This window comes from Somniosus microcephalus, unplaced genomic scaffold, assembly GCF_052327205.1.
Source record: "Somniosus microcephalus isolate GS21.2 unplaced genomic scaffold, FLI_Smic_1.0 unresolved_chr2, whole genome shotgun sequence".
Lineage (NCBI taxonomy): Eukaryota > Metazoa > Chordata > Chondrichthyes > Squaliformes > Somniosidae > Somniosus > Somniosus microcephalus.
Window position 1 is genome coordinate 70114279 of NW_028225180.1, and position 12656 is coordinate 70126934.

The following is a 12656-nucleotide window of genomic DNA, read 5'->3' on the forward strand; positions in this document are numbered from 1 at the left end:
GCCGCAATCACCTTCGGGGGCGCTGCAACCCATATCGCGCTAGGTGGCGCTAAATTGCGCCTGGCGCTAAACTTTGCGCTTCGCCAGGACTAGCAGCCCAAACGGGGCGATACCGAATTTCTAGCTATATACTTTAATTTTCTTAACTAAATGTCTGTGATTCGAGTGGAGTGGAATAATATGAATGGAAAGATGCCACAGCAACTTTTCCGGTGAGACACACCAAGCACATTCCCCATTGCAGTCCAGAGCAGAGAAAAAAATCAAATGGATTTATTATAATTAAAATATAAAAATCGATTTTACAAAACTTTAGTCTTGGTTTGGGTTGTGTTGTGAATTAAAGGGAGAGCACGATTCCACAGCAGGATATGATCTGAAACACCCAACAAATATGCCCCGATAAAGTCCAGTCCTGAAAAGAATCAAATGGGTTTATGTATGTACTGTATGTCGCTTTGCTTTTTACAAAAGTCTGGATAGAAAGGCAAAGTAAGATCCCACAGCAGCACAGTCTGGAATGAAATCAGAATGATCTAATGGTCTATACTTTTTGTTTTTTTCCAGACATGAGATGCAGTACCAATGCACACAGCAGGTAACTTGGACACAGACAAGCCCTGCATACACACCAACTTTTGCTGTCTGTCTGTCTCTCTCTCACTCACACACAGGCCAGCCTGCAAAATAGCCACACAACACTGTCAGCAATGAAAGAAAGTTTGGCAGCCTTAAAGCAAAACAACACTTTTCAGTATCTATAATAGCAAAAGACTGCAGATGCTGGAAATCTGAAATAACAGAAAATGCTGGAAATACTCAGCAGGCCAGGCAGCTTCTGTGTAGAGAGAGAAACAGAGTTAATGTTTCAGCTCGATGACCTTTCGTTGGATTTTAGCAAGGTTCTGACGAAAGGTCATCGACCTGAAACATTAATTCTGTTTCTCTCTTGCTCCACAGATGCTGCCTGACCTGCGGAGTATTTCCAGCATTTTCTGTATTTATTTCGATTCTCAAGTTATCTTGATTCCATAGATCTCTCCCCCTGCCTCTCTGCCTTTTCTTGATTTGAGTGGAGTGAAATAAAAAAGAATGCAAAGATCCCATTGCAGCTTTTACTGTCAGACAGTCCACAAAGATATTTTCAGTATCTCACTGACTGACGATCTGTCTTGAAGTGAAGTGAAATGAAATAAAGTGATACACAGCAGCATTACATGTGGACCAGGCCAGAATGAAATCACTAGGGTTTTAAACAACAACAGCAGGTAATAAGACACCAGGCCACATCTCACACAAACACCAGCTTTTGCCCTCTCTCTCACACACACACACATAAACACACCCTGGCCAACCTGCAGAGGGATGACTGCTGTGTTGGAAGATTAAACCAATAAAGACACTTTTCAGTATATTATCTTTTCACTTTGTGGCCTACAGAAACAGGCTTTCTATTCTACAACTTGCATTTTGATTTCATATCTCGCTCTCTCTCTCACTTACACCACACCTCACACCCACATTCAACTAAAATTTACAGGGACATGACACAGACTCTGCAATTTGCAGACACAGGGACACCCACACACATACAGACACACTCACACAGACTCTGCAATTTGCAGAAACTCACACTCACTCACACATCCACTTTGAAAGGGGTGCAGCCTGGGAGTGTTTAATTTTGATGATGTCCCTTCCTGGCTGTGCGGCCATGTTTGATGAGGACAGTCCAATAGGAAGAAGTGAAGCCATGGCTGCTGAAATCCGGGTCCCCGAGAGGAAATGAAAGCCCGGGAGAGTGAAAAGTAAATACAATCAGGAATAAATAATAATATATATACTTTACTTTTGTAACTAAATGTCTGTTTGTCTGTGATTTGCGTGGAGTGGAAAAAATGAATGGAAAGATCCCACAGCAGCTTTTGCTCTGAAAACATCCCAAGCACATTCCCCAATAAAGCCCAGTCCATAAGACATCAAATGGATTATTCTGAAAATAATTTAAAAAAAAATAATATATCTAATTTTTCTTTACAAAAGTCTTGTCTTGTTTGGGTTGGGCTGAAGGGGAGAATAAGATCCCACAACAGGAAATACTATGAAACACTCCAAAAACATTCCCCAATAAAGTCCAGTCCAGAAAATATCAAATGGCTTGATGTTTATATGTAGATTTGCTTTTGACAACATTCTTGAAAGAAAGGCAAAGTAAGATCCCACAGCAGCGCAGTCTGGAATGAAATCAGTATGGCCTAATGGTGTATACTTTCTGTTTATTGGAGAAATGAGACGGAGTACCAATGCACACCGCAGATAACTTGAACACAGACAAGCCCTGCCTACACACCAACTTTTGCTGTCGCTCTCTCTCACACACACACACACACACACACACACACACACCAGCCTGCAAAATTGCCAAAACACTGTCAGCAATGAAAGAAAGTTGATTTCGATCGCTCCTCTGCTGGGTTTGGCAGTTTAAAAGCAAACAGACAGTTTTCAGTATTTTATCTTTTCATTTTGCTGCCTACAGAAACAGGCTTTCTATTCTGCATCAAAAGCAAATGCTGTGGATGTGGGAAATCTGAAATAAAACCAGAAAATGCTGGAAATACTCAGCAGTTAAGGCAGCATCTGTGGAGAGAGAAACAGAGGTAATGTTTCAGCTCAATGACCATTCATCAGATTCTGGAAAGGTTGTGACAAAAGGTTATCGAGCTGAAACATTTACTCTGTTTCTCTGTATTTCCACTGATACTGCCAAACCTGCGGAGTATTTCCAGCATTTTCTGTTTTTATTTCTATTCTGCTTGTTGTCTTGATTTCATGTGTTTCTCACTGCCTGCCTGCATTGTCTTAATTTGAGTGGAGTGGAATAAAAAGAATGCAAAGATCCCAACAGCAGCTTTTATTTTCAGACAGTCCACAAAGACATTTTTCAGTATCTCACTGACTGACTGTCTGTCTGTCTTGAAGTGAAGTGAAATGAAATAAAGTGCAATAAAGTGATACACAACAGCATTACATGTGGACCAGCCCAGAATGAAATCACTAGGGTTTAATACAACAACAGCAGGTAATAAGACAGCAGACCATATCTCACAAACACCAGCTTTTGCTCTCTCTCTCTCACACACACACTCCCAGCCTGGCCAGCCTGCAGAGGGATGACTGCCGTGTTGGTAAAGTAAAACCAAAAAGACACTTTTCAGTATCTTATCTTTTCACTTTGTGGCCTACAGAAACAGGCTTTCTATTCTGCAACTTGCCTTTTGATTTCATGTCTCTCTCGCTCTCACTGTCTGTCTGCCACTCACAGTCTCCCTCCCACCCACACTGAACTAAAATTTACAGTAACATGACACACACACACACAGACTCTGCAATTTGCAGAAACTCACACTCACTCTCATCCATTTTGAAAGGGGTGCAGCCTGGGAGCGGCTGAGTCACGTGACCCTGTGGCTGGGCCTCTGACCTCACAATGGGAGATGACGCACTCAGCTCGAGTTGGAAACAGTTAAATTAAATTAAAATCAAATCAACGGCCGGAAATGGTCAAATAATGAGAGCAGTGATGTCATCAATTGAAATGTTCACACTGTCACACTCACTCCGCGTCTTGTTCCCTGAAGTAATTCCAGCTGTTTCTGTCCGGATGAATTGAACTGATTCCACCTCAGCCTGAAACAGATTAAAGATTAAAGAAGAAATAAACAGATTGAACATCAGTGTAAATAACCACGAGACTGGGGTTAATATTTCGATAATAATTACAGGCAAATATCACCCAGAAAAGTGACTGAATCCCATTGATATTTTATTTATAACATTAAACATTAACACAAACACTCACCGGATCTCCTCCAGACTCCTGCAGGTCAGTATGAGGCGGCGGAGAGCGGGGACAGATCGGTCTGTGAAGGAGTTTGATTCCAGGATCAGATCCGTCAGTGACCGGTTTGTATGGAGAGCTGAGGCGAGATCCTCGGCACAAGAATCTGTGAGACCGACATCATCCAGCCTGGGGATCAGAGAGAGAAATAACAGGAATCAGAGTCAATCCCCAGAGTTTATTAATAACACTATTACTGATACTAATAATGATGTACAGTGTCAGACACCCAGTTATTATAAACACAATCTCACAGAGTCTGGTACTTACCCCAGTTCCTGTATTTTACAGTCCGGGTTCCTCAGAGCCACAGACAGTAGTTTTACTCCTGAATCTCCCAGTTTATTTTTACTCAGGTTCAAGGCCGTCAATGACCGGTTTGTACTGAGAGCGGAGGCAAGATCCTCAGCACAAGAATCTGTGAGACCGACAGCCCGTAGACTGGGATCAGAGAGAGAGAAATAACAGGAATCAGGGTAAATTCCCAGTATTTATTAATAACACTATTACTGATAATAATACTAATATACAGTGTCAGACATCCAGTTATTATAAACAATCTCACACAGGCTGGTACTTACTCCAGTTTCTGTATTTTACAGTCCGGGTTCCTCAGAGCCGCAGACAGTACTTTCACTCCTGAATCTCCCAGTTTATTATCACCCAGGTTCAGATCCGTCAGTGAGCGGTTTGTACTGAGAGCGGAGGCGAGATCCTCGGCACAACAATCTGTGAGACCGACATCATCCAGCCTGGGGATCAGAGAGAGAAATAACAGGAATCAGAGTAAATCCCCAGTGTTTATTAATAACACTATTACTGATATTAATAATAATGTACAGTGCCAGACATCCAGTTATTATAAACACAATCTCAGAGTCTGGTACTTACTCCAGTTTCTGTATTTTACAGTCCGGGTTTCTCAGAGCCGCAGACAGTAGTTTCACTCCTGAATCTCTCAGTTTATTTTTACTCAGGTTCAGAACCGTCAGTGAGCGGTTTGTACTGAGAGCGGAGGCGAAATCCTTGGCACAAGAATCTGTGAGACCGACAGCCTCCATCCTGGGGATCAGAGAGAGAAATAACAGGAATCAGAGTAAATCCCCAGAGTTTATTAATAACACTATTACTGATACTAATAATAATGTTCAGTGTCAGACATCCAGTTATTATAAACACAATGTCAGAGTCTGGTACTTACCCCAGTATCTGTATTTTACAGTCCGGGTTCCTCAGAGCTGCAGACAGTCGTTTCACTCCTGAATCTCCCAGTTTATTATCACTCAGGATCAGAACCGTCAGTGAGCGGTTTGTACTGAGAGCGGAGGCGAGATCCTTGGCACACAAATCTGAGAGACCGACAGCCCATAGCCTGGGGATCAGAGAGAGAATAACAGGAATCAGAGTAAATCCCCAGAGTTTATTAATAACACTATTACTGATCCTAATAATAATGTACATTGCCAGATAGCCAATTGTTATAAACACAATCTCTCACAGTCTGGTACTTACTCCAGTTTCTGTATTTTACAGTCCTGGTTCCTCAGAGCTGCAGACACTAGTTTCACTCCTGAATCTCCCAGTTTATTGTAATTCAGTCTAAACACAAACAGAGAGAAACAAACTGAATCAAACATCCGATCCGATATATTTATCTCTCTCAGATATTACAGCAATCACTGAAAGTACTTCAGGACATTAATTACCTGGTTTCCCCCTGCGATTTCCTTCCCTGGGCGGGTCGGGTGCAGCCGGGGTCGATGGTGGGTCGGGTGGGCCCGGGTTCGGTGGTGGGTCGGATCGGGTGGGATCGGTGGCGGGTTGGGTGGGCCCGGGGTCGGTGACGGGAGCGGCCGGGGTCAGTGGCGGGTCGGGTGAGCTGGGGTCGGTGGCGGGTCGGGTGTGGCCGGGGTCGGTGGCAGGAGCGGCCGGGGTCGGGCCGGGTGAGCTGCGGTCGGGCGTGGCCGGGGTCGGTGGCGGGTCGGGGTCGGCCGGGTTGGGTGCGGCTGGGGTCGGTGGAGGGTCGGGGTCGGTGGCGGTTGCGGCCGGGGTCGGGTCGGGGTCGGTGGCGGGTGCGGCCAGTGGCGGGTCGGGTGGGGCCGGGTCGGGTGGTGCATCGGGTGAGCCGGGGTCGGTGGCGGGTCAGGTGGGGCGGGGGGTGTGTCGGGTGCGGCCGGGGTCGGTGGTGGGTCGGGTGCGGCCGGGGTCGGGTCGGGGGCGGGTCGGGCTGGGGTGGGGTGGGGCTGGGGTCGGATGGGACCGGTGGCGGGTCGGGTGAGCCAGGGTCGGTGGCGGGTCAGGTGGGGCTGGGATCGGGTGGGCCGGGGGTCAGTTGGGGCCAGGGGTGGGTCAGGTGCGGCCGGGGTTGGGTCGTGTGGCCGGGGGCGGGGCGGGGCAGGTCGGGTGGTGCCAGGGGTGGGTCAGGTGCGGCCGGGGTTGGGTCGTGTGGCCGGGGGCGGGGCAGGTCGGGTGGTGCCAGGGGCGGGTCAGGTGCGGCCGGGGTTGGGTTGAGTGTGGCTGGGGTCGGTGGTGGGTCGGGTGGGGCTGGGGTCAGGTGGGACCGGTGGCGGGTCGGGTGAGCCGGGTCAGGTGGAGCTGGGATCGGGTGGCCCGGGGGTCGGGTGGGGCCAGGGGCGGGTCAGGTGCGGCCGGGGTTGGGTCGTGAGTGGCCGGGGGCGGGGCAGATCGGGTGGGGCCAGGGTCGGATGGGGCCGGTGGCGGGTCAGGTGGGGCTGAGATCGGGTGGGCCGGGGGGTCGGGTGGGGCCAGGGGCGGGTCAGGTGGGGCTGGGAACCGGTGGGCCGGGGGTCAGGTGCGGCCGGGGTTGGGTCGTGTGTGGCTGGGGCGGGGCAGGTGGGGCCAGGGTCGGATGGGGCCAGTGGCGGGTCACGGCCTCGCTCTGGAGAATTGGAGGAAGCGGGTTAGATGACGTCATTTGATGACGCGCACATTGGGCTGGATTTTAATTCTGGGGCGAGCTGGGGTCGTGTAATCCGCATTTCGTGTTATCCACCCGAATCTAAATCGATGTGGGAGGTTGATGCGATTTTAACTTAATTGGCCAATTGAGTTCCAACGTGTAGGAACCCATGGCAAATGAGTTTTTCCAGTCTGAAAGTCGCCTCCGATGACGTCATCATTGCTGCTGCATTTAAGGTCTGCAACAAGCCTTGCTTCTTCTGCAGACGGACAACCTTTGGCCTTTCATGCTACAGGGACCTGGAGGCAGAATGACCAGCGAGAGACCTAGGGCTGCTCCCAGGTTTGATGATGTTGCCTTGCAGGCTTTAGTTGAGGGAGCAAGAGCTCATACAGAGGTGCTCTTCCCTTCTTCAGGGAGGAAGAAGCCTCCCCAGCAGACCAAGGCTGTGTGGATCCAGGTGGCCCAGGAGGTCAACTCTTTGTCCATAACCCGCAGAACCTGGCTTCAGTGCAGGAAGAGATTTCATGACCTTCTGCGCACTGGAAAAGTGAGTATGAATTTCCCATCACCCTCAATCTGATCTCCATTGCCTCTCCTCACCAGCACTCAGCTTTAGCAAACTCTTCCTCCACATCTCATTTGACACGGACATCCATGCACCCTTACCCACTCCCTCTCTCTCTCTCTCTCTATGGTCACATTCACCTAACTATTCGACTATGCAGCCCTCACACTCCCTATCACTGTGATGCTATGAAAACAACTGACAATACAAAGCGAGGGCCCTTGGTCTTGCCACCTCACTCCATCTTTGTCTCCTTCTAAGTATCTATGCTATGGAATCTCTACACTCACTCCTTCATTTTCACTCTACCGTCACTTGTCTCCCTCATTGCAGGAAAAGAAAGCTCACAATAAGCGAGAAAGAGCGTGGACAGGAGGAGGGCCACCCTCAGTAGCCCATCTCACCAGCTAGGAGGCGGCGGTCCTGGAGATCGTAGGAGTGGAGGAAAATGCGCAAGTCGGGGACGGACAGATGGGTGCATCACAGCAAGCTGGTGACAGAATAGTTTTTCATCTCTCTCATTGACATTGCATGAGTCGCTGATAATGATTCTGAAGCTCTAACAGATGGACTAATGATCATCTGCAATATGCAATGTGCATGTAACCTTGGCAACACATCTCTGACTCTTTCCTTTACTCCCCCACAGGACCTTCACAAGCACCCGTCCCCACTAGCCAGGAGGAACAGCATGAGCCTCAAGACTCCTCAGAGGAAGGTGCAACCTCTGAGGGCGCAGAGTCAGCAGAATTCAGCGCACCCAGCACCAGCGCAGACACTCACACCTCGGTGGGACCTTCTGGACACAGAGTAGTGTCGTCAACTGGTGTATCACAGCTCACAAGTGAGCATCAGCAGATTGTGGAGACAGGGAAAGCAGTGGAGAGTCCTAGTCAGAGGGCGCAGGACTCTGTCAACTCGGCTCAGCTGCATGTCGATCCTCTGCCTCTGGGTCTGGAACTCCAAGAACAGATGCAGGAGTCTCTGGCAGGTGTTGTCTCCAGGGTCGCTGCGAGTGTGGAGCGAATGGAGGAGTCCATAGCGAACATGAGCAGAGCCTTTGCGGAGTCATTGCGCATGAACGCATCACCATGGAAAGGATGGCAACCTCCATGGAGGTGATAAGTCGCCAGAGTGCAGAAAACATGGTGAGTGTTCAGAATAGAATGACATCTCTGGAGGAGCAATGGTCATCTATTGAACAGAGAAACCAGACCTTCATGGAAGTCCTTCTGAGTAGGGCTGCCAGTGCAGATACAGGTCCCCATGGCCCCCCTCGTGTGCTCTCAAGCCACTTGTAAGCACTGAGGGGGACCTGACCCATGGGAGGGAAGTTGGTGGCAGACATCAAGGAAGTGGGGGCTCCTCTCCAAGCGCTCACACTTCCATTCCACTGCAGAGCCCTCGGTCAGAGCCCCACCAGAGTCCACACCCATCTGAGATCGGCGTCTCAACCCCTGCAGCCGCAGGAGCAGCAGACCGTTGCCGAGCCCTTACAGGTTCGCAACCCCAGAGGACGCCCGCCAAAGGTATCGAGACAGGAGCAGCAGGTAAGTGAGCAAGGGGCCTCCACATCTTCTGAAGCCACAGGGGAAGCACCATGTAGGAGCACGCTTAAGAGAAAGATACTGCACAAATAGTCACAAGGGTAGTCACTTGGGTGAAATTTGATGTTTTCTGTGAAAAAGCCATCAGATGAATAATGTAATTAAAAAATCTGATGGCTACTGCTGTAGTTGTGGCATGTGTCATTTCGCGAATGGGACTTCCACATTGAGGGCTTTGGATTACTTGTAATTGTCAGTATGGTGGTTAAATTGCTAGGAATCCGCTGGTCCTTGGCCATTGTCGATGCTCAGGTAAGAAGCTGCGAGGCAAAAGTGCTTGATTGGCTAGGCTAAGCAAATCTGGCCAAGGTGAGTGCGTTCCTTGCATCCCGGGCAGCAATGTTCCCGCGTACTGCTGTCGCTGGTTGATGGACCTCTGCAAGATGCTCATTTTCGCTCTCCTCCTCCTCCTCATCTGAGGAGGATATGTGACGAGCCACTTGGTCCTCAGGAATCTGCAAGCCACGACGCTGTGTCATGTTGTGAAATGCACAGCAACCCACGACGATTCTGGAGACCCTGGCTGCTGAGTACTGCAGGGCTCCACCTGATCTATCCAGGCATCTGAAGCGCATCTTCAGCAAACCGATGGCTTGCTCGATTATGGCTCTGGTGGAGATGTGGCTGGAGTTGTAGCTCTCCTCAGCTTTGTTGGATGGGCTCCTCAACGGCGTCATTAGCCACGTCTTCAGGGGATAGCACTTGTCTCCAAGTAGCCATCCGTTAAGTTGGTCTGGCAGACTGAATAGCGGAGGCACACTAGACTGGTGCAGTATGAAGGAGTCATGGCAACTGCCAGGGTACTTGGCACAAACATGCAAAATTCCCTTCTTGTGGTCACACACCAGCTGAACGTTAAGGGAGTGGAAGCCCTTGCGGTTGACAAAAATACCTGGATTGCGGTGGGGTGCCTTAAGGGCCACATGTGTGCAGTCAACGACGTCCGGCACCCTTGGAAAGCCTGCCAGATTAGCTAATCCAACCGCACGCGCCGTGACACTTGCTTGATGAAATGGATGTGATTGTACGCGATGGCAAAGAGGGCATCGGTTACCTGCGTGATGCAAGTGTGTGCGGCCGCCTGGGAGATGCCGCTGATGTCTGCTGCTGATTCCTGGAATGACCCTGAGGCAAAAAAGTTGAGTGCGGTGGTGACTTTGACGGCCACTGGTAAGGGTTGTCCACCTGGTCCTCTGGCCTGCAGGTCTTGTTGCAGCATTGCGCAGATGTCACCCAGTACAGGAAACTTTCGATTTACCAGCACCTAAATAACCGGAAATCTCGGTTAACCGGCAAAATTCAGGAGTAGGCTCAGGTAACTTTTATTACTTGCCTTCCTCCATCTGCTGCTGTACAAGGGCGTGGCTGCAGCTGTTGCTAAGCTACAGAGACGCTTGCAACTTGTCGCCATTGTTCTGAACCTGTTGCTAAGCAACAGGGTTTGTTGCTTTATATGGAGCTCTCAGCTCCATATCTTTTACTATAGATTTCGGTTATCCGGAATTTTTGATGAACCGGCACCACGTCGGTCCCGTTCGTGCCGGATAAAAAAAGTTTCCTTTGGCACTGCTGCTCAGACATGTTGAGGTAGCTGACCCTGTGTCTGTAGACCCTGGTTGGGGGGTATCTCCTGAGCCGACAGGCTTCCACGCGCTGGCCCCTTCTGGCCTGTGCAGCTTCAGGTGGGTGAGCAGCAGCTTGGCGCTCCTGTTGTTGCTGCTGCTGTTGGTGCCTCAGTTGAGGAAGCGCTCAGTGAAGGCGGCGAGAGGGGTTTCCCAGGAGGTCACACTGGAGATGGGTGTCAGGCTCCAAACTTCCACAGCTCTGGTTATGCCTTCTAAAAGTTCCCCCAGACCTGAGACTACAAAGTCCTGCCACCTGCAAGTGATGGCTGATCAAATCTCTTCTATGCAGCTGATAGTCAGCAATCCAATTGTGCTCCCACCAGGTTTCACCGTCATGTTCCAGAACAGGCGTGTTTCACGTGGGGAAAGGGTTAAAATCGCAAAGGCCTTTCAAAATGGCATTATAGAGGCAATTTAGTGCTTGTTAAGGGCCTTAACGGCCTATCTCACCTCCTGGAGGCGGGACCATTAGACACGAATTAATGAAAATTGCTTGGAGGTGGGGTTGGGCCCGCCCGCCAGTTTTTGCAATTTTAACCCCCCACACGCCTCCAATCCCGCCTCCGCCTCCACGGCCCAATGAAAATCCTGCCCAATATTGAGTTTGACCATTGTGATGTCAGTGTTCTACAGTATTGAGGTGCTACAAACACTGACAACCTCTGCACAGAGGAGCACGGCTGCACGCAGGCTCTCCCATAACTCCCTCCATATGATTATGGAAAGAGCCACAGCTCGCAGGGACGTTCTCTTCACTTTCAATGGGCGGAAGAGCTCAACACAGCCTGGTTGCACATTGCGCAGTGGGGCTCAAGCAGGGTTGTCGTCAGGAGGATCAGCCTGCAGTGGGGCAAACCTTTCAATGCTTTGAGTAGATCACAAAACTTAACTGCAAAACCACACACAACCTCATCCTGCTTTGCCACTCATTACATCCAGAACACTTTGCCGTCCCTACCCTACTCCTGCACATTCTTTCTCACACCAACTTACCTTCCACCTCCACGCATCTCTATATTATCACATCCCCATCTCACTAGCCACCCCTCACACTCACCCTCATCCTAGTCCAATCATACCAACTAACACACAAGGTTAGGCAATTGTGTGTTTTAGCCAATGTTCATGTGAAGTTTCTGTTAATGTGGTGTCAAACATTGAAATCTTTATTTTAAACACTTTCCGTTCCTCGACAGATTTGTGTGCACGTTTGGATGTGGCTTAGTGAGTTGCAGTGAATGGCGAGAGATAACGGTACCACCCGCAATGCTGATGAGTGTGACAGGAATGGTTTGGGCATTGTAGGGATGCTTTATGTTGTTGGTGTGGGCTGGTGGCAACCTAGCGCATCATGTGGCATCCAGGGCGTGCAGCGTCAAGTTAAGTAAATCTGACCATGGTGAGGTGATCGCTGTCGTCCCGGTCAGCAATGTAGACGGGTGTTGATGCCCTCTGTGCTGTGCAGCATCAGGAGTTGCGGAACAGGTTGGTGTTGTTGTTGGTGCTGCTGGTGTGCCTGGTGCTGCTGGTATTGGGGCTAATGGTGGTGGGACTCTGAGGCCCAAGGTGAGACAGTATAAACCATACCCATGCTGATGTAATAGATGGCAGGTGAACTTCAGATGACAGAATCAATCGGTCAATGGTGAGAGAGGTTGTTCCAAAGAGGTGACACTGGATAGAGAGTTTGCTCCAAACACTTGCAACCTGCATAAAGCTCTATCTGTCTTTCAAATGCAGTAAGCAACAGCTTCTGAGCTTGGAACGTCAACAGCTGTGAGACGGGAGCTTTTATAGCACATTTCCAGCCGTCAAGTAATGAAATGATTCAACAACCATTCAACTCCCGCCCTGCTTACCTGACGTGATCCCCGAGCAGCGTGGACCACCTGGGCGACCTGGTAAACTCTGAAGGTGAGCTGGAAATAGTTGTTAATCCTCTGTTAACAAGGTCATAATGACCTGAATTGCCTCCCCCGTCACTACATGTCGGGTCTGCTCAGCGCTGACAGACCCGACATTTGGGAAAGGCGCG

At 49.7% G+C, this 12656-nt stretch overlaps 1 protein-coding gene across 2 annotated transcripts in view; it reads right to left on the reverse strand.

Annotated features, from left to right (window-relative positions):
• Window positions 1–251: 251 nt before the first annotated feature.
• The window catches only part of LOC147092797 (NACHT, LRR and PYD domains-containing protein 3-like), a 76116-nt gene continuing 63711 nt past the window's right edge, over window positions 252–12656 (reverse strand). Inside the window, exons 8-15 of one of the 2 annotated variants that reach the window (XM_085976044.1) lie at window positions 5414–5500; window positions 5103–5273; window positions 4793–4963; window positions 4483–4653; window positions 4172–4342; window positions 3863–4030; window positions 3621–3690; window positions 252–415 (exon numbers count right to left, since the gene is read on the reverse strand). In XM_085976044.1, the coding sequence (XP_085832170.1) occupies window positions 341–415; window positions 3621–3690; window positions 3863–4030; window positions 4172–4342; window positions 4483–4653; window positions 4793–4963; window positions 5103–5273; window positions 5414–5500 (1084 nt within the window). In that variant the 3' untranslated portion in view covers window positions 252–340. Of the gene's footprint in view, window positions 416–2899; window positions 3691–3862; window positions 4031–4171; window positions 4343–4482; window positions 4654–4792; window positions 4964–5102; window positions 5274–5413; window positions 5501–12656 lie in introns of those variants that run through there. The other variant, XM_085976045.1, reaches the window with a different exon arrangement.